The sequence below is a fragment of the Bactrocera dorsalis genome, chromosome 5, assembly GCF_023373825.1.
Source record: "Bactrocera dorsalis isolate Fly_Bdor chromosome 5, ASM2337382v1, whole genome shotgun sequence".
NCBI lineage: Eukaryota > Metazoa > Arthropoda > Insecta > Diptera > Tephritidae > Bactrocera > Bactrocera dorsalis.
Genome location: NC_064307.1, coordinates 36,036,709 through 36,058,610, shown reverse-complemented (window position 1 = coordinate 36,058,610; position 21,902 = coordinate 36,036,709). Strand labels below are relative to the sequence as shown.

The following is a 21,902-nucleotide window of genomic DNA, read 5'->3' as shown; positions in this document are numbered from 1 at the left end:
ATAAGAAGATTCATCAAGCCATGGCTGACTTCGGATCGAAAAACAACCAAATAGATCGATCATGTTGTGATATAGACGGACGACACGTCTCCAGTGTTTTAGGTTGCAGCTGATTCGCACCCGCCTCCGTGCAGAAAAAAACGCACGCCAACAAAGGTTCGACATCGAGAAGCTGCAATCACAACAGACAGCCGAATTACGTACAGCTGCAACCGAAACCATTGGTTCGGAAAGTAAATTCTACGAAAAAATGCCGCAGCTACGAGAAGGTTTCAAGACCGGAGCAAATTCTTGTAGAACCCCCAAAGGTGATCAAGTAATCGATGCACAGAGCATACTTAAATTATGGAGAGGACACTTCTCCAGCCTGCTGAATGGTTGTGAAAGTATAACGCCAGGAGAAGGCCAACCCGATTCCCCAATCGATGATGCTGGTACAGACGATTCATTGCCCGACCATGAAAAAGTTCGAATAGCAATTGCCGGCCGAACTATTCAAACACGGTCGCGAAGAACTGATAAGGAGCATTTATCAGCTTCTTTATAAAATATAGTCGGACGAAAGCATGCCAAACGATTGGAATTTAAGTGCGCTCAGCTCAATCCACAAAACGGGAGACACCACAATCTGCGCCAACTACCGCGGGATAAGTCTCCTAAACATTGGGTATAAGATTCTATGGAGCGTATTGAGTGAAAGATTAAAGTCCACCGTCAACAAACTGACTGGACCTTATCAGTGTGGCTTTAGACCTGGCAAATCAACAACCGACCAGATATTCACCATGCGCCAAATCTTGGAAAAGACTCGTGAAAAGAGAAACAAGACACACGATGTCTTCGTCGATTTCAAAGCTGCTTCCGACAGCACGAAAAGGAACTGCCTTTATTCCAGTAAGTCTGAAGCTCCGTCAAGATCGACAAAGACCTCTCCGAGCCAACCGATACCACACGAGATTTCAGATAAGGCAATCTTCTACTAAGTGTACAACTGCTGGAGTACGCCGATGACATCGCTATAATTGGTCATAACAGCCGTGACGTCAGTTACCACGGTTAACAGCCATAACTTCTAAGTCGTAGATAATTTCGGGTATCCTGGAACCAGCATTTATACTAACAACAACGCCAGAGTCGAAATCCAGCGCAGAATACCTCTAGCCAGCAGGTGTTACTTCGGACTGAGTAAACAATTGAGAAGTAAAGTCCTCTCTGGAAGAATAAAGACCAAATTATACAAGTCACACATCATTCCCGGCATACTATATGGTGAAGAAGCATGGACGATGATCTGATCTGATGAGCCGGTGTTACGAGTTTTCGGAAGAAAGCTTCTGTGGAAGATTTATAGTCCATTGCGCATTGGCAACGGCGATGAGATCAACGAGATATACTACGACATTGGCTAGCTACATCATATCGTCCGAATGGATGAAAATACTCCAGCTCTTAGAGTATTCGACGCAGTACCCGCCGGATGAAGCAGAGGAAGAGGAAGACAAGGCGAAGAAGGACAATTTCCAATTGGCAAAACGACTGGCGCGCTAATATAAACTCGGCTATCAAGAAGAAGAACGGTACATTATGCAAAGAAATTGCTCAGGTCGGACCACTATAGCATATAGCTGTCATACAAACTGACCGACCAAAATCAAGTTCTTGTATGGAATCTATTGTGTTTGTGAAGGGTATTATTGTTTTCTGATTATATTTACTCATATCTGCCTCTTTATTACGTATACGCCCGGACCAACTGCCCGAAAAATCTCAAACTAAACCAAAACATTTACTTTTACTAAAATAAACTAATAGCGTAATCCTCCAAAGTATTTACATGCGTCCGGCAAGCTGCCTGCTTGCGCTTTGGAAATTAGGAAAAATATTCGTAATTTCTAGCTGTAATGCCTGCCACAACTGAACGAAGCTTGAGTTTTAATAAAAATTAATTATTGTTTGTTTTTAACTGCCATGCAGCATAATAAATGGTGTGGCGTGTGTGTGGCAAGGCAAGCGGAGCGGCATTACCGCTAAGCACCAGACACCTGAACTCACCGCACAACAACACTTCACCGCAACAGCCACTACTAAACACGCTGGGTTGGAACTTCGCTCCTGCCACCCGCCGCCACACTTCCTACGCTTGGTGCGAATAAAATGTGCCCTTCGGCAACAATGCCACACCTGCCCGGCACACTCACGGCAACACCAACTGGTGAACAATAGACATAATTTCATATATTTGTCAAAGTATGTGTTTGCACACATATACGCATTAATGTGTGTGCATATGTATATATGTGTGTCCTAATGTTGCGTGTACATTTGTATGTACGAGTATTTGTTGCTGTGCTGTAATGCGACATGTGGCAACGTTTTAGTCACCTGCCACAATGCCTCGGCATACTTTTGGTCCATCGTTCGCTGCTAAATACTTATTCAACAAACCATTGTTGTTGTTGTTGCTGCTGCTGCCATTTATTTATTTTGCTGCCGCTTTTATGTTTGTGTGTTAGTGATGCTGCTGCTGTTGTTGTTGTTGTGTTAGTGTTGTATAAGTGAAAATAATTTAAATTTACATGCCTTTTGTTTGTCATGTACACTTTGTTTGCTCATTTATTTTCGCACTTGGCTGCCTGTTGTTGAATTCCGCCTGACTGCCTGCTTGCCTGGTCGGTTGAGCGGTTAGCGCTGAGCCATGCGCTTCCCACTCCGTACCGCTAACGGCGCAAAGCCCGTGCACAGCTGTTAAATGTTTAAATAAATTCGCTTTTGCTCTTGTTTCTGTTCACAGTTTGTCGGATTTGTGAGCCGCCTATGTATATGCCTGTATGTGTATGTGTGTGTGTGTGTATGCACAGATATCTTTTTAATTTATCTGCATTTGTTTTTAATATTTTCTGTTTGGTTAGCGCACATTTATACTCGTACACGCATGTGTGGCATATGTTGTTGTTTGTTTTTGCCCACAAGTGTTCACAAATAATCACAAGTTAAGTTGTGTACCGTTGTTTGCCTCAAATTAAACAGCAACAACAAGTTTACAAATACGAAACTGATTAAATCTTTAATTGTTTATTTTATATTTATGTCAAATGTTTATTTTCGTTCCTGCAGGCGTATGCCACTCCAACTAATAGATCCTTGACAGCTGTGCATGAATGTGCTAGTAGACTGCTAGACAAATGTCAAGGAAGCAAGTGTTAAAGATTTCAGAGATAGCGCTGCTTCCTGAATAAAAAACAAAAACAAGCAAAAAATATTAACTTGATTACACCGAAGCTATAATACCCTTCATATATGTATAACGAAGGTTCCATAAAAGAACTTGAGTTTGATCAATCAGTTTGTGTGACAGCTATCTATGCTACCGCTATCCGATCTGAATAATATCTCTGTTGTCCTTGTTGTAGTGGCAGAAATCTTCCGAGTTGACAGTCCTTTACCGGATAAAAATCCGGAAACGTTCCAGTGTCGTAGACCCGACTGTTATAGCGCTGCTTTGGGCAATGCCGAATTCCGTGAAGATGGCTTGTAAAATAAAAAAGCTTTCCTTACAATAACTTAAGTTGGATCGGTTGGTTGTTTAGCAGCTATATACCTTCCAATTATCGACAGTTCCAACAAATGAGCAGATTTTTGGCAGGAAGGAAAAATTTTCAAACGATATCGTAAGAGCTGGGAGATTAGTTCGCGTATATACAGACAGACGGAAGAATGGACAAACAGACATAACTAAAACCAATTTATATATAAGGTGATCCATTTCAAGATTCCCTTCCCTTTAAAAGATAAATGCAGAAAATGCAAATTTAATGGGAGAATATTTATTACAATTCGAAAGAAAATTTTTTGGTATTTGTTTTTAGAGTATTCATTTTTTCAAACGTTGCCGACGGCTGCGTCCCAGATAGTGAATCCGTTGAGTCCAATTTTCGATGGATCGTTCAAGCTTTCGATTAGTAACTGGCGAATAACACGTGTGATGCTTTGTTCCAAGGCTTTAATCGAAGCGGGATTATCAACATAGTTTTCATATCCTCATATAACACGATCTTGGTGTCCAAACAACCGGCCCAAAACGTGAAATTATCCGATCATCGAAGTGTTCTCTCAATAAATCCGTTGATTGATCCGATGTGTGGGAATTGGCGCCGCCTTGTTGAAACCACGGCGAGATGACTAGCTTCCATTTTCACATCAAATAGTCAATTACCATGGCTAGATAACGGTCGCCGTCGACGGTTACATTTTCACCGGCATCATTTTTGAATAAATATGGACCGTGGATTTCACTGGCCCATAAACCACAACAAACCGTTTTTTTTTCTAAATGAAATGGCAGCGCTTGGCTCTCGTTCCAAAGAGACAATCATGGTTGTTTACATACCCATTGAGCCAAAAATGGACTTTATTACTGAGCAAAATTTGGCTCGAAAACATAGGATCTTCTCGGAACTTCTCAAGAGGCAATAGAGCAAAGGTATTTCGCTTGGGAGTTCGAGCGACTTCGACGTAAAATGCGTCAAGTCGTTCCATACATCAGTCCAAGTTGCTGTGAATGGCACCGAATCGACTCTGCACTGTCTTCATGTACATTCTCAGTTATGGCTGCTATATTTCCTTCACTTTGCTCTGAACGTGGTATATTCGGTCGAAAATTATCCAGGAATGAATGCTGGGTCTCAAGATGGGTGATGGTGTTGCGAATAGTATGCTAGTAGTACTTGTAGTAGTACGCCGATTAGGTTGACCATAAATTGAGCGAAACGCACGAGACATACATATTTTTTACAGCACGTGAATTTTCATAATAAAGTTGAACGTTTTGTAAGCGTTGTTCCGACATAAGTCTATCCATAATGCAATGCCACACAATACTGAACAAAAATAACGTGACTTCTGGACACGACTTACGTATAATCTGTCAAAGAAAGACTATTGAAAAGAGTATCTCCACTTGGATGCCATTATATTTACGTATGTTGTCTTTTATATTTCGAGAATATAGTACAAAAACAAATATTAATCATCGAAAATAAGATTTCAATACTTTTGCATGCTTTTAAACCACTTGTCGCAGCACTTTTGCACCTTGATTGAGGTATCTCCAAAAGATGCGCTCTGAACGCATCAAACGCCTGCTCATGCCTTTTCGTTTGTCGAAAGACATTGATCTCTTAGTTTATTTTTTTCGAAAAAAAATAAAAATAAGTCGTTCAGTACCAAGACGAAGCTTTTCTTTGGATGACTCCAATCGATGTTTGGAGTGCTAAAATATGCTTTAGTTGATGTGTGAGAAGACGTATACTTTCTAGGGTATGCGACATTTTCTTCTAAAGCAAATTTACAACTCAGTTTAGCTGCTAAACACTGTATTACCATGGACTTTTGGACGCGATGTCCAATTGATTAAGCAATGCAAGAAAATCGATGAAGATAATAGAACAATTTTTTCGAGGGATATGGAATAAACGTTTCAGCGGACTGCCGATTGGACTGAGGCGTCTATTTATGATATATCCATGTTTCAACTGCCGCATTGACTCAGAAACTCGAGTTTATTACGCTTGAATATCTCCAAACACTGCTCCGATTTATCAAGTCATAGTTGTTTTTGCTCGCGCGGCACCTACTTTGCACAGAGCTTTTCATATCCAAATATTCATGAATAATATAACATACTCGTGTCTGCTATCTCGAAAAAATTCACTTAACGGTCATTTAAAATTAGTTTGTGGACTTCTTTGATGGTTCGTTGGTAACAACCTCTTTTTGGACGTCCACTGCGTTCAGCGTAATACCGATCCTTGATTGTTGATTCTCCTGGTACAGTGTTCGAAAACTCGCCACGAAGCCAAGATTTTGCTTCAACTGTATTTGTGCTCTACAAAAAGCAATTTTGATCAACACGCGAAATTTCTTGCTATACAGTTTTTCACAATAACAAAAAATGTTGTCAAATTTATACACGCGCCTTTCGAAGGTTAGTGCCAACTAAAAATCGTATGAATTTAACTCTGGCAGCGCTCATTATCTGTCATGATGGGGACTTTTCCATAGATCTGTTATCTAAGTCGTCTGCTCGGCTGCGGACTGGATATTGAATAGTTTTTTTAATCGAGAGTTTTGAAAATATCAAAGCTCGTCACTAAAAATTCATTATCTTCCTAACATATTCCGTGCTAGCGATTTGCTCATGATTTTGGAAGGATCTTGCTACACATACACAATATCTATTATAGTGACGCCTTAATCAGCACTTAACGAAAATATATACATAAATGTCGTTATTTTTCAAATGGTTCAGATCACATTTAACGCGTATTTCTAATATTTGCACAACAGAGTTCTGTTCAGTTGTAAAAAATTTCTTCAATTAACTCAAAATCCGTCAGTTTCAAGGTTGTAAAAGTTATGCCTTGCATTTTCAGTGTGCAAAAGTTTCGTAAAGATTTCAATTTCGAAATTCGCAACGCAGTTTCGGAATAAATGCAACAATGCTTTGTCTCCCTTCATGTTGCTTCATTAGGTCCGCGGAGAGAAAGCTACTCCAAAACAATTTCTTGGTTTTGATGCTCATTGCTTCGTGGCAAGCACTTCAACCCACGACTTGCTCGGCGGCGTTGATGGCCTTAAATTAGACGCTAATAAAAGAGAAGTACTGCAAATTCAAAAAGCGCAGCAACAATAACATTCGTAATTCGGCAAATTATGACAGACACCAGAAGCCACCAGCACCACCGAACCAACTGAAATAAGACAATGCAGCAGAAGTGAACAATCGCATAAAACCGCATTAATGGCACAGACTGTTGCGGCTGTGGCTGCTGTGGAGTCGCAGTCCTTATAATAAATGCGGCCATAACTGCAGGTTGCAGACCAAGTCATTTCCAGTGCATAGTCTTTCACTCCATTTCGTAACTTCCACGCGGCCGAGACAAAATGACTAAAGCGCTACCGCACGAAGCGGGGATTATTGCTAGCTTTGCGGATGCAGATGACAAAGCAGCGAAGCATCTAATGAATGTCAACAACTTTAGTCACAATGAAAAAGCAAGCGATAACAAGTATGCGGGAAGTGTGTGGTGTTGATTCTAATTTTCGTACAGCACAGCCATCAACTGGAATATGCTCCTTTTGTTGAAATGGAAGTTTTCAGATAAAAGGCAGATGTCATCTTTCTACTACAAGTTTTTCCTTGAATTTTAGCAATCTTAAGTCCGCTTTACCGCTCAGCAGAATACTTCATGTAAAGATAAGTGAAATCTGATAGATTTACACCTTAAAAAGTAAATTAAATTTATTGAATGGCTGCAGAGAAGACTTATGATCATAGAAAAGAATTCAAGCAATAATTGAGCCGGGCTTTCAAGGTTCCCATTTTTCCTTTCAATTTTTGGTCAATGGCAACCATTGATCACTTTCACACCATACTTACTTACTACCGAAAAAGCTTCGAATGACCCCAATAGCCATCGCGCACAAGAAATGAAGCTATGCTCGACCACTTTATGATAAATTTTGCCGTAGGACCTTGGCTATCGAGCTTACAATTCCAACTAGTGCAAGAATTCAAGCCGAAAGAGCATCCAGAGCGTCACACCGTGATAAGAGTGATAAGAATCTTCAAACTATTGTCATACATCCTCAAAAAGTCTCTGTTTGGTGTGCACTAAGAGTAGAGATTATCATTGGTCCACATTTTTTCAACACACGTGGGGGTTGGGGCAGATACCGAGAGTTGAGGAAGGAAGCGACAGACAAAAGCAGAGCGAGACCGAAATGTGTGAGTACGAAGAGCTTTACAAGCTGGCTGACAGAGGCACTGTTCAAAAATTCTATGAAAAGCTTCGGCGACTAACAGAAGGTTTGAAGACCGGAGCATACTCTCTTAGAACCCTCAAAGAAGATCGTGACTGATGACCATAGCATACTAAAATTATGTAGGGAAAGCTTCTCCAACAAGCTAAATGGCATAACACCAGAAGATGGTAAACCCGATTCCCCAATTGGTAGTAATGGAGCAGATGTACCATTCCCCAACTATGAAGAACAACAAAACAGCGAGGACCGATGGATTGCCGGTCGAGCTATTCAAATACGGCAGCGAAAAACTAATAAAAAGCATATATCAACTTCTTTGCAGAATATGATCGGTGAAAAATATGCCCGAAGATTGGAATTTATGTGTGCTCTGCCTAATTCACAAAAAGTGACCATATGTATAAGGTTCTGTCAAGAGTTTTATGTGAAAGATTAAAGCCCATCGACTGATTGGACCTTACCAGTGTAGCTTTAGGCATGAAAATCAACAACTGACCAGATATTTACAATACCCCAAATCTTGGAAGAGACGCGTGAAAAGAGAGTTGACCACCTTTGAGTCGACTTCAAAGCTGCTTTTGACAGTACAAAAAGGAGCTGTCTTCATGTCGCGATGTCTGCATTTGGTATCGCCGCAAAACTGACTTTGAGCAATAACAAAAACTTCATCAAGATCGGGAAGCTCCTCTCCGAGCCGTTCGTTACCAAACGAGATTTCAGACAAAGCGAATCTCTTTCATGCGACTTCTTCAATCTACTCTTGGAGAAACTAATTCGAGCTGTATAACTAAATAGAGAAAGGACCATCTTCTATAAGAGTGTACAATTTTCACCGTACGCCGATGACATCAATATCATTGGTTAGTTAGTTCTGCTTTTTTCAGAATGGATAAGGAGGGCAAATCGAAATATATTCTGTCATCTAACAAACAGTCGTCGCACTCGCAACTTGGCTCTTACGTCACTATTTACAGTCATAATTCGAAGTCCTAGATAATTTCGTCTATCTCGAAACCAGCATTACCACCAATATCAAAATCTTTGGACTGAGCAGGCAATTAAGAAGTAAAGTCCTCTCTCGACGAACAAAAACTCAAACCTGTCTTGCTACGCTGGCTAGGTCATGTTGTCCGAATGGACGAAAACATTCCAACTCTGAGAATATTCAACGCAGTATCCATCGGGGAAGCAAAAGAAGAAGAAGACCTTCACTTCGTTGGAAACACCAGATAGAGAAAGGCATGGCTACACTTGGAATCTCCAATTGGCGCCAAGCAGCGAAAAATAAAGACCGACTGGCGCTCCAATAAAGAAGAAAATATTTATTCAAAAATAAAGTCTGCCGAAGTGTTACAGTCAATGGGGAATGCTATAGAGCCATATTAGTGAATTTTTCGTACTTAAACTGGAGGATGTTGACATGTACAAGCTATGGTTCCAACAAGACGGCACTATATACCATACAGCCAACGAAGAAATCAATTCGTTGAAGGAAACTTTCGGTGAGCGCATTACCTCCTGTCGAGGATCTGTTGCGTGGCCTCCAAAATCATGAGTTATGTTAAGTCGCTTGTCTCCGCAGATAAGTGCGGGTAGACTGACGTGTTGAAAGATAACATTCGGCGCCTTACTTCTGATTTACAGCCACAAATGCTGCAAAAAAGAGGTCGAAATGTAGTGAAATTCATTCAACACAATTTTTAAAACATAATGGCAAACCCTTTCTTTCTTTTCAATAAAGCTTAGTTCTTGGTCAAAACATTAATTTAAATGCGTTTCGTTTCTTCTAGAAAATCATATGTTTAATAGCAACATCCTTTACCTTTCATCCCACTTACTAATCCGTTACTTATTGCAGGCTGCAATCGTACCTACTATGGAGACATCGGCCTAACCTACTCGCTGGAGCTGTACCGACCCAAACAGGACCGGCTACCGTACGTGTGTGTACTCACTTTCACTGCCGCTGGTGGTCAACATGGCGACGTGGTGCAGGTCTGTATAAAAAAACTAGTTTAGTGGTAAATTCTAATGTTTATTGGGTAGTTGTTAAATGAAAGAATATACTTGAAGGCAATAATACAAATCTCTTTATAATACTTACTGAGAATGCCATCTTCGACAACAGAAAACACATCGCAGAAAAGTAACTCTGCTCTTTTGCTCTCCGTTATATTATTTTAAAAATTTCAGCCAGCTTTAAAAAATTTAAGATTTTCAAGCCAAGCGGAAGCTTGCCGCTTTCGCTGTCATTTTTATCCTTCGTATTTTGCATGCTTTTGCCCAAGCAAAACGCTCCGGCGCCAAACAACCGCTGAAATGCGCGAATCATGAGTAAGCAGGGTTGAGCAGGGGTGTATGAGTGTTTTATGATGTTCCACGAAAATTTGCATGTTTCACAAATTTTTGGCAGAAAAGTGTGCTGCAAATAATTTCAACACACACGAGCTCCCGCATTTATTCGCACAAATTTTTGCATGCCAAAAGTTGAGGCATTACCTTTGAGATAAAATTATGCAAATCATTTTATGAAAATTATGGCGCAAAAAACTTCGGGGAGACCACAACAAAGAAGGAATTTTTGCGAGCGATTAAATGTATTTTATTTATTCATACGGATGTATGTGTGTATGTGTGGAGGCACAGGAAGGAAGGAATCCAATAATTTATGGCAAAATATTTGGTAAATAAATTCAAGTGCAATAAAATTGTTTTATGTTTTCCATGGATTTACTTGTTTTGATAGAGGAATTTGATACTAGATTACATAATCGTGTTTACACCCACATTTACATTATATTATTTTCTTTTATTCATAAATTTGCTATATTCTTAATATGAATGTTCTTTAGCACCTTGGTTAAGGCTACTTGAATAGCGGGGTATCCGCATGAAATACTTCTTTCATGTTCGTTTTTAGATTTTCAAAGAAAATACCGCCACATGGTGCTAAATCAGATGAATGCGGAGGTTGATAGGTGGAAAAAATCCATTTTTTCCTCAAAAACTCGTTCACATTTTTGGTCTTCATTGAACTCATGTAGAAAAAAATTTGAAAGGAAAGGTGTATGCTTTTACCCAAACCTTCAGTAAGATTAGGTTAGATTAAGAGGTCGATCCTACCAGTTATCTCACTTGGTCTTTTTAGAGGACTGGTCTATTGTGTTATCTAAAACTCCTATATAATAGATCATAAGACCTTTGCAAATCGACAAAGCGCTTTGAACCAATCGCAAAAGTTTATGAGATGGCTAACATCAGTTTCTGCTATATCTTCTGGTTCACCGAAGGTTACAGTGCCGAAATGTTTCAACCTCAATCTTGCAAAGGCTAAACCATGAGCTGAAAGTGTCTGGATGTTTCCACCTCACCCTCATATAAACAGCCTTGACAACTTGCATCCGTTAAGGTTTTTAGCCTTGTCGCTTGAATGCCTATTGCAAGCAGTTCAGAAGATCTCCTCTACTGCGCCTTCTATACGGACGCCAGGTTCATTGTTGCAGTGGTAGAACACAAGTTGCCAATGAGGATTTAACTCGGTCACATTCCAATGTGAGCAAGGCAAGGGTGCACAAAATGGCTAGTTCATCAGCTTTGCAGATGCAAGCGATGGCGCTATAGCCAGGAACCCCAACGAACTTGTCGATAGGTTTTCTGGTGAGGCCAGAGACTCCTTCAACAGCTTTGAGCACACAACTAGCGAGCCCAGCGCTATTATCACTGCTGGACTGTCGAAATAAGTGTTCACCTTAATAGCAGCCAGTTATGCCTGAATGACACTATAGTGATCTGGTTGCCTAGAGCATAAAATAACGGAGAGCTCCGTACATCCGTATATCTAACGTCGAAACTTCTCTCCTAGCTTCGACCCATCTATGAAAAAGCTCACTGGGCCTATTCTATAGCGGCTTCTCCCCATCCAAACTTCGGTATGTGATCAGAAAAAAGCAGCGAAGAATAGCCTTTGCGACGCAGCAATTCAAATTTTCAGGTATGCTATTGGAGGAGAAGAGAATTTCAGCATGTTATTTTGCGAATCTTAGAGCGCACTTCGCTGCTGGCACGGGCCGCTTTCGTCAGCGTAGGCTGTTACCCAACAAACTCGTTCTCCAAGCTCATTAAGTAGGTGGTTAACTACTAAGATCTAAAGCGGTGTGGAAAGCACTCCACCCTTCGAGGGTCATATTATTCTTTCGGAATTTCTTTGCACTACCCCCTTCCACCATGACCATTCTGGTGAAGAGAAGACTACACATGTGTTGTTCGAGTAAGGTGCATACAGTAAGTTTCTTGTTCATTAGGATTCCTTCCAGCCATGATGTTACATTGTACGAAGCAATGTCGACCGTCCGGCCTTTGATAAAGTTATACTAGGAATGTTGCAATGTTTCCTACAACGTTTTCTACAGAAACGAGGATAAGCTAAAGAACCTGAAAACTTTGGAACCGACGTAAGAGTTCTTTCGGGCCTTCGTTATAAACGCTACCTTAATCAGTCTCCAGGTTTTCGGAACGTAGTCTAATCTCAAACAGTTTGCTTAGGTCAGTCAACTACATGACACCTTGAGTCTGAATGAATTCAACACCCAAGTAAAGTGCTCTCTCGAAGCACCTCCAGTGGCACTTTTTTAACGAAATGATTCAACGGATGCTCACTAAGAAGTAGTTTCAACGACTCCTCGCCTCTCATGGTTCAGCCACTATCATCATTTCTCAGTTAACACAGTGGAGTAAGCCTTGAGGACTCGTGACAGACCTTTACACTTCGTTAGAAGGCTCTCGGCGAGGTACTCTTAGATTTTCTTTTTTAACTCGGATTTGCACATACCCAGCCCTGACTTATACAGTGCCCAATCATTACTAAAACCACTTCTACGGGATTTGTTGAAGTGTCTGATGCAGGAAGATCTGTTCCCCGTTAGCTACGATATCCTATGTTTTCAAATGTCAGGAGCTTTCAAGAACAGTCCCACACACAAAGTTGAAAACTTTGACGAACATCCATCAAGCTCACCCGCAGATACGCGTCTAAGTCGAACGCGGTTGGATGAGCTGATCAAAGCTTCCTGCAATACAGGTCTCAGTTGGTATTTCTGAAGTTTCTATACGTTATGCGCTCTGGGCGAAAAGCTTTTAAGCTGAAACAAATGTTTCTGTAATCAGAAAAGGAATAGTAGTTTAGAAATCTTTATTACTAAAGTGTGTTTTATAGACATAAACGAGAGAATTTTTCGAGCATTTTCACCAAGATGTTAAAAATAAAGGCTAATTAGTCGTTTTTAATTGCATGTTTGTTTTCAATCTCATTGATTAAGGGCTAAGACTTGAATAGCTTCTTTTGATTGTAAAGTTAAGTTTAGGTTTCTTTGAGTCCAGGTCAGTCTGCTGCTCAGGAGCTTTTTGCAGCCCCGAATTGGGTTTCACATATACTTGACAATCACATATCGGATCTATGGCGGTATTACTCGGACTAGTTTCAAACACCTTTCCGTCTGATGTATGTGATTCTAATGCAAAAACCGTAGTGTTAGCTTTCAGAGCTGTAGCAATATATTCGCGCATCGTTTTTTTGATAACCTCGACTCGTTGTTCAAAAACATTTTGTAATGCGACCACGTCACAACGATCTACCTTAGTATCTAATATATCCTGCAAATCATCCATAGCATCCATAAACTCATTGCGATACATTGTCAACTCTTCATCCATTTCTAGAATACGCATCATAACTGTGTCTTTTTGATTTATACTTTTCAAATGTTGTTCCATGAACTCCAACCATTTCACGAATTCGATTTCGAAATCTTCCAATTTTTTGGACATGGCTTGTAAGTGCTTATATACAGGCAGAATAGTGTGTTCTAAAATTATATGCTTGAATTTGGTGTCAGCAATAAAGTTGCATATGTCTTTCATATCTGGATCACAGGTGGAACAAATGTGTTCCCGGTTGAATATCGATGAATTTGAAATAGAATTATTAGAGCCTTTTACCAGCTTATCCTGCTGTACTTCTTCCAAGTGTTTGTCTATTTGTTCTTCCAAATCCTTCACCGTAATTTCTAGTTGACTCAAGCAATCAAATTGTCTTATCGTCTTCATTTGGTTACTTTCAAACGCAAGCGGTGAAATGGAGGACTCTTGCAGGAGCTTTTCAATAACCATTGCGTCGTGACCACTGATCGAGATCTTTTCGTTTTCACAGCCTAATTTTTGCAGCACCAAGTCGAGCAAACTATGCAACACAATTGTGTTAACTCCAGTTATTGATTCGGTTCCCAAGGCGATCTGAAGCAAGTCTTCCAAAGACAACACTAATTCTGCGGTTTTATCCATTTATGCGAACCAAAACTTTATGATTCCTACGATAAATTCGCGAATGATCAGATTGCTAGTGTTGTGTGTCTACAAACAAAAAATATTGAAAATTTCAAAAGAACATGTTCCAATCATTTTTTTTTTAATGACTTTGATTCTTGACTTTTATGCTTTATAAAAGCAAGTACTTTGTGGCGATATTTCCTGGTAGCGTTTGTACTCTACAGTCATTATGAATTTCTGAGAGAAATCATAGTCATGTTTGTATTTGCCCAGACATCGAAACATGAGGCTGTTTACTTCTTTTCATTGGGGTCTTTTTTATGTGACGGGTCTCAAACACAGCGCATCACCCTGTATGTTTCGCCTTCTCACTCTAGCGCGCCCTCAAACGAATGTTTTTGGCTCCCCAGGGAATAACTGTCTAAGACCGGAAGACGCGAGCTGCTTGAGCCATATGTAAAAGAATCATTTCTGGCTCCATCCTTCAACTGATATGAATTTCAGAGTGATCTCTCAGAAACTGAGGGACTAGTTCGCGAATATACAGAGAAACGAAACTGAGTACATCAACTAAGCTTGTCATATACTGTAAGAAGGACGAGATTTCGACAGCTCGTGGTGGACATGTTTCAGCGCGGATTTGCATCAAGTTTTGTCAGTATATTCACTAAGGTTTGCCATTTTATCCTGTCAAGTTTTTTTTTGGCATAATACTTGGATGTTCTCTAAAGATTATGAAGCGAATCCACGTTCTCGAAACAAACGTTGGAAAAATGTTCATCGAAAGACCATCTTCTGAGATGAGGCCCATTTCTTACATGTTTTGGCATACAATTAGCTGTATAACCCAAAAAAACGGACCAGATGTTTACCAAATCTGAGTTCTTTTCAGTTTAACGTCACGTCGTTCTTGCTGATTGGGCCTGATTGGTCCATAGTTTAGTCCAGTTTTCGATGACTGGCGAATGGCGATTGCTCCAGGGCCTGAATCGAAGCAGGATTGTCCGCATAGACTTTAGACTTTACATATACCCACAAGTAAAAGCGGTAATATTTGCAACATTTTTTTCTGTCTAATTAGAAGTTTTAAGATACTAGCCACTTAATTTCACCTAACAAAAGAGGTGCTTATGTGAAAAACCACAATTTGCAGAACCCACTTAAAGCGGCAATGATACCAGCCATCAACCAAGTATAACACTCCGTTGCAAATGGCGAACGTGCAACATACTGACAGATGGGTGTTAACATCAAACGCCAGCAGAGCTAACAAACGAGCTGCTCTCCCAACAAACGCCAAGTGCCATTCGCATACATACGAGTATACACGTGGTTCAAAATTATCTTTGAATAAGTGTGTGTGTGAATGTGTGTGGAAATGTAATATTTTCCAGAATGCTGCACTTCAACGGGTGAATATTTCACTCAATGTCCGATTGTTTGTGCAAGTGCTGCACGCGTAGCCGCAGATATGCTGCAACACGTCCACTTCGCACTCACTCAACATGCTCGCCATTATTCACACCTAAAATGGGAATTTATTTGTTTCGGCGCGGCGAAAGCCCCTCAACTATTAGGTACTCCATAGTACTACCTTCGTACCTGACGTTGAGTTGTTTGCCTTTTTCAACAAACTGCAATGTGTTCTAGCACACAGACATAAGTGGCTACGTCCCAGTGTATCATTGCTGCTGACTGCGGGTAATTGCCCCAGTTGGCAACTAATCCGATTCTACCTTTTATTCATGCGAGGTCTGCAACATTTTCAATCAATAAGAGACTTATTTTAGCAAACAACGATGAATAATAATAAACTTTATATAATTGTTATCGAGAGTGATACCCGGACTATAAGGATCACCCATATTCCAACAACCTCAAACACCTTATTGTCAGTCTTCTGCAACAGAGTAACGGCGACGGAATGGAGTATCGCACTTGATTGCCGAAAAGGTGAGCTCTTTCTCCTTTTCTGTGGATTTTGCTCTTACTCAAAAAAACTTGGGGATTGTGATCGTAGGATAATTGCCTTGTAACAACATGTAACGTGCGATGTAACACTTATGGTCAAAGCCAAGTTCTTGAGTACGATTTGACGCAAGGAGAGAGCAAAGAAAGCATTGATTATCTTATACTGAGGCAGAGGCAAACGAGGGGCCTTTCACCGAATGTCGTCCGATGGCTCTACGTACCACCATCCATACGAGTACTACCATAGTCAAGCCCATTGCATGATGGAGGGCCTTAAAAAGCACCACACTTGCAAGTAACCTCGAGATAGTTCACTAAAGTTCACTCCAACCCTGACATCTAATGTCATTTTGCATATAGTGCCGATTGATTTCCTCTGAAAGTGAATAACTGCAAAAGTTGCTATCAAACTCAGAGAATCTGGGTTTCTAAGTAAACCCATGTCTAAAAATTTGGATATCTTCACACGCTTTTACTATATATCGGACCTTTTAAATCATGGAATCGCCAAACCCAAATCTGGCGACTTCCCTCTGTCAACATACCTGCGAGGAAGCTGCGGGTGGGTAGAAACCGTAGAGGAGTAGTGAGCTGCTTTACGATTGGATCAAAGCATGAGTGGTAAAGTTGGTGGATGGGTATATTCCCAGGAACTCTTTTTCAACTTCAGTTTCGGACTTTCTTCATATCCACCCTCATAGCAGGACGACTATACTAGCCTAGAGCTCACTTACAGCGCGTTGAAGGCTGGTTAAGAAACTCCTAACCTCGTTATCAATGACAGCGGATCACTTTGTAATAATACTAGTGTGAACGCGAGGCTGTAGGAGAATCGGAGGCAACTATAAAGCTGATGAAGTGGCAATGGAGAGGCACCCTACCACGGAACGGTGCTCCCTACTTTCCGTGTTCTGGGTGTACGGGATAACTGTGCTTCGCTGAACTACCAACGGTTCACGCGCTTTTGCAATAGTCTTTTGTCCCAAGGTCAATCATGACAGATCCAGTGAGCTCTTTGTTCTCAGTAAGGCTATCCTCTCCCTATTTCGGATATATTCTAACAGGCCATTGCTCTATAGAAGTCCAGGCTATAAGGTTTGAGTATCTTACCAGCTGCGGAAGCTGTATAGACGAAGACGAGAATCCTCACATTCCATTATCCATTACCCTCACATTCCATGTCTATGCTATTAGGTTTGGGGACCTTACCAGCTGCAGAAGCTGTATAGACGAAGACGAGGTGGAATCATCACAGCACGTCCTTCTTGATTGACCCGCGTTTGCAAACCTTAAACAGTTGGGAACTCACACTGCCAGAGGTCCCACCGAACTGGTGTGGAGTAGGAATTAAAGGGATGAGCAAATTTTTGATTTTGGTTAGACTTATTTCATCTCAGCTGCAGTAAAATGCCAGCAAAAGGAGACTACGTCCACTTCCTACATATTCTACTATACTGGCAGCTTGGTTTAGTCGTACACCCTTCAGCCTAAATGGCTCCAACTACTTTACGCACACCTTCATCATCAATTTTTGTTGACTCACATGCTTTGTTTTGCAGGTAACACTTGATAGCTTCACAATTGGACGCTTCACCTCGTATCTGCACGACGGTTGTCCGGATGGTTACATGCAAATCGCCGAGTCGGCGCGCACACCCATCGGCGGCATGTGGTGCGGCACATCCTGGGGTCCAGTGCTATTCTACAGCGAAACCAGATCATTGATTTTCACAATCAAATTAAATAAGTAAGTACACAGTTTTCTTTTCTTTCTAACGACTAATGTTAAAATCCCTTTTCGGAAGCATTTAGTAACATCTACCGCGCTCTTTTTCTCGTTCTCTCACTTTTCATTTAATGTACTTGAAATCATTTGCAATGAGACAAATTGAAATTACAAATGCAACACTAATTTGTACTAAAAACTTTTTGCTAACAATCCGAACAAACAGGGAACTACCAGTTACTCGATTGCATTTCATTTCGTTGCATTTCATTTTCATCTGCCTGTATTCATTTTCTTACCATTGTAACTAAGCTGTTTTTTGTTCGAATTCCATTCAATTTTTTGCCATTTTCATTCTCTTATTTCCATATCTGCGCCACGGACAATGCCAACGTTGTTGCTGCCACCACCACACGAACCGACGCCACTGCAAATCCCCGTACGCTACACGGCCCATTGGCATACTACCCAACTGTCGTTGTCGCTGTCACTGTCGCTGCATCCGTTTGTCGCAGGCTGGCGCGGGACCAGAGTGGCTACAATTTCGACTTTCGCATCAGATACAAGGTTCTGTCGAAGGACAGTTCGGTGACGCGCTATGGCGGCATCAAGCTCGAAGGTAAATAGCAACAAATGCAACAGCAATAAAATGAACACTTTGTCGTCTGCATTGCCAACCAGCAACCGACATAACGGCCCACCCACCAACGCTCAGCTGCTTCTCATCCGTCTGCGCTTCCTGCATTGTTTTGCTTCCTCTCCACTGTATTTCTCCAGTGAACTTTTCTCCACTTCGCTGCTTGGCTGCGTGGGTCTCTATGGGTTAAATGGATTTGAAATAAGCAAACACTGAGATTAACAAAAAAAATTAAAATAAACCTAATACATTCAGTTGGGGAAACACTGTATCACAGCACGTACCCACTCACTCACACATACATCTAGAAAAAAAAAAACACTCAAATAACTAACAAAAGTTGAAAATAGTGAAACTTTTAAAATGTGTAACTTTTAACAACATATTTGGGCTACACAAAAACGAAAAGCGTTGATAGTTGGTAAACAGGACGACAAACTTTTTCATAGAAAATATTTCGTTTTATTTTTCATAGAAATATATTTTCGTATTGCCATGCTCATAGTTTGTAATAACAAGTCTGTCCGTGTGTATAGTTTATTATAGTATTAGAGCGCTTAAGCTTGAGTTTCAAAAATGAAGCAAAATTTCTGATTTTCGCTGTTTAAGTGGGAGCAAAGCAAATATTTTACTTTTTAGTTTTTTATTTTTGTACCAAAAGAGTCTTACAATCATAAATGCGCGACGGAAATAAGCCCTACTATACGCAGTCGGCAACGAACGTTAGACGAAGACGAAGTTTTGAGTCGATTCTAATAAGCCAAGTCTTTGAAAACCACCAAGAGCAGTTGCTGGTAACATATCTGAAGTAAAGATTTTGGCAGCAAGTTTAGAAAAATCTAAGTCATTATCAAAACTACTAATTATGCTTAATCACGCTAGATTTGTGCAGTAATGTCAACCATTTATCGATAAGTTCTCCATTTCAAAGTCAAAAAAACTGCGAGGAGCCAAAATCATGCCAAAACTTGGTTGACTAGGGTTAGATTTTGCACGAAGCTTAGAGGTTAAAGAAAACTGTATAGAAATTTAGAAACCGTTTTGGAATACAAAGCTGACTTAATTTACTACTGTGATCAAATTGAAAGGTGAATTTTGTCCATTTCATCTTCTTCAAAGTAATGGCTTCCCGCTGCAATGCACTTACGAATAATCCAGTCATCATAGTACTGGAAAAATCCTCCGTCGTGATGACCATCAGAGCCTTTTTCGATTCAGCTTTTATATCCTCAATTGAGTCAAAACGGTGTTCTCGGTGTGGTCATGTGAATTTGCTGAATAGCCAGAAGTTACACGAAAGTACGACGGCTGTCCGATAAATAACCCATCTCAACGTGAAGCTAGTGGCACATCTGAAAAAAAAGTTTCTACTTCAAATTGTGCATATTATAATAGCTACTCGCCAAAATTTCAGAAATTTATCTTGCGCAATTATCTGTTGACAGTCGTTTTTGTGAGTCTATTTCGGTGATTTCCCCAAAATGGAAAAAATTGAATATCGAGCTGTAATTAAATTTTTATTTTTGAAAGGCAATACGCCTTCACAAATCAAAGATGAGTTGGACTCTGTGTATAGTGACTCTACACCATCGTTTACCACCGTAAGATTTTGGGCAGCTGAATTTAAACGTGGTCGAAGGAGCTTGGAAGATGATGAACGTCCTGGGCGTCCAAAAACTGTAACCACTAACGATAACATCGCTAAAGTTCATCAATTGGTATTAGACGACCGCCGGATTAAAGTTAGGGAAATAGCTGAGATTATGAAGATGTCAAAAGAAACTGTTTGTCACATATTAAACCAAGATTTGGGCATGAGAAAGCTGTCCACGCTAGACCACAAACGTACGCGCATGAACATTTCCAGCGCTCTGTTGGCTCAGTTTAGAGGCAATAAGACCGAGTTTTGGCGCCGATTGATAACTGTAGACGAAACTTGGATTCATCATTATACGCCCGAAACAAAAATCCAATCTAAACAGTGGATTGAAAAGGGGGAACCAGCCCCAAAAAAACCTAAAGCTGTGTATTCGGCTGGGAAAGTGATGGCGAGTGTTTTTTGGGACAGCCATGGAATTATTTTTATCGACTATCTTGAAAAAGGAAAAACTATAACAGGAGCATTGGACAAGCTAAAGGAAGAAATTTCGAAAAATCGGCCACATTTGCAAAAAAAGAAAGTCTTGTTCCACCAAGACAACGCACCATCTCACACCTCAACAGTCGCCATGGCGAAAATCCACGAATTGCGGTTCGAACTGCTTGACCATCCACCTTATTCACCGGATCTAGCACCAAACGACTTTTTTTTGTTTCCTCAACTTAAAACTGCGCTCGGCGGCCAGAGATTTTCGTCAAATGAGGAGGCAATCTCTTTCGTGAACTCGTATTTTGCAGACAAAGACGCCAAGTACTATTTGGAAGGGTTGCAGAGATGGGAGCATCGCTGGGAGAAGTGTGTGGAGTTACAAGGAGACTATGTAGAAAAAAATAAAAAAAAAAAATTTGAAAATGTCGCGTGCATCATGGTTAGGTCGGTTATTTTCTCGAACAGCCCTCGTAAATCAGGCGAATGCGTTGGTACGATATTACTTGAAAATGTGGTGAAATGATCACGAATCACCAATGCAGTATGAGATGGGTATTATCGCATTTCTTTGTTTAATAAATTCAGACATAGCAAAAATCGAAGAATTCACTTTTAGAACCTCACAAAACGATGCGTATCTCAAATACTGATGAATATTTGACGTGAAATTTTGCACGGATGTCACTAACAGTACTACCAACTTACAGAAAAAAAATTTACCGATCCGAAAATTTTATCACAGTAGTAAAACCAAATCTTTTTAATCAAAGAACATGAAAAACATTTAACCGAAGGTAATATAATCCTCACAAATACAAAGAATTCTTACAAGAACTTGATACCGATCATTCAGTTTGTAGGGCAGTTATATGCACTACTGTTCCGATTTGAACACTTTCTTCTAAGATTACATCAAGGGGTTACATGGGTTTCCTGGAGTAAAAAACAGCCAAATTTCAACAATTTTTTTTGTCATATCAAAAATTAAATATTTGATTCGATTTTTTTATTACAAACATACAATAATAATAAGAACATTCTGAAATTTTTGGAAAAAAATATTTTAAACTCGGCCATTGCGACGTCATTTTAGGTGACCTCTTGGAAAAAGATGCACCCTTGTTTGCAGGATAACTCCTTACACGAACATCTAAGATGAAAAAATACGTAGTTTAGTTAAAACCGTAACTTAGAACTTGAACGAAGAAAAAAACTGAAAATAGGAATTTTGGCAGACGTTATTACAAAAAAATATCAAATTCAGTAAAAATTTCGCAACATTACTTTTTCAAATAGTTGTAATCAAAAAAAACATCCTTCAGCCAAGTCTTTCA

At 40.2% G+C, this 21,902-nt stretch overlaps 1 protein-coding gene across 4 annotated transcripts in view; it reads left to right on the top strand.

Annotated features, from left to right (window-relative positions):
• The window catches only part of LOC105221859 (uncharacterized), a 189,581-nt gene that overhangs the window by 130,104 nt on the left and 37,575 nt on the right, over positions 1 to 21,902 (top strand). For all 4 annotated transcript variants that reach the window (XM_049457274.1, XM_049457273.1, XM_049457272.1 and 1 more), the window contains exons 4-6: positions 9,683 to 9,819; positions 17,676 to 17,863; positions 18,358 to 18,461. In XM_049457274.1, coding sequence (XP_049313231.1) covers positions 9,683 to 9,819; positions 17,676 to 17,863; positions 18,358 to 18,461 — 429 coding nt within the window. The remainder of the gene's footprint in view (positions 1 to 9,682; positions 9,820 to 17,675; positions 17,864 to 18,357; positions 18,462 to 21,902) is intronic.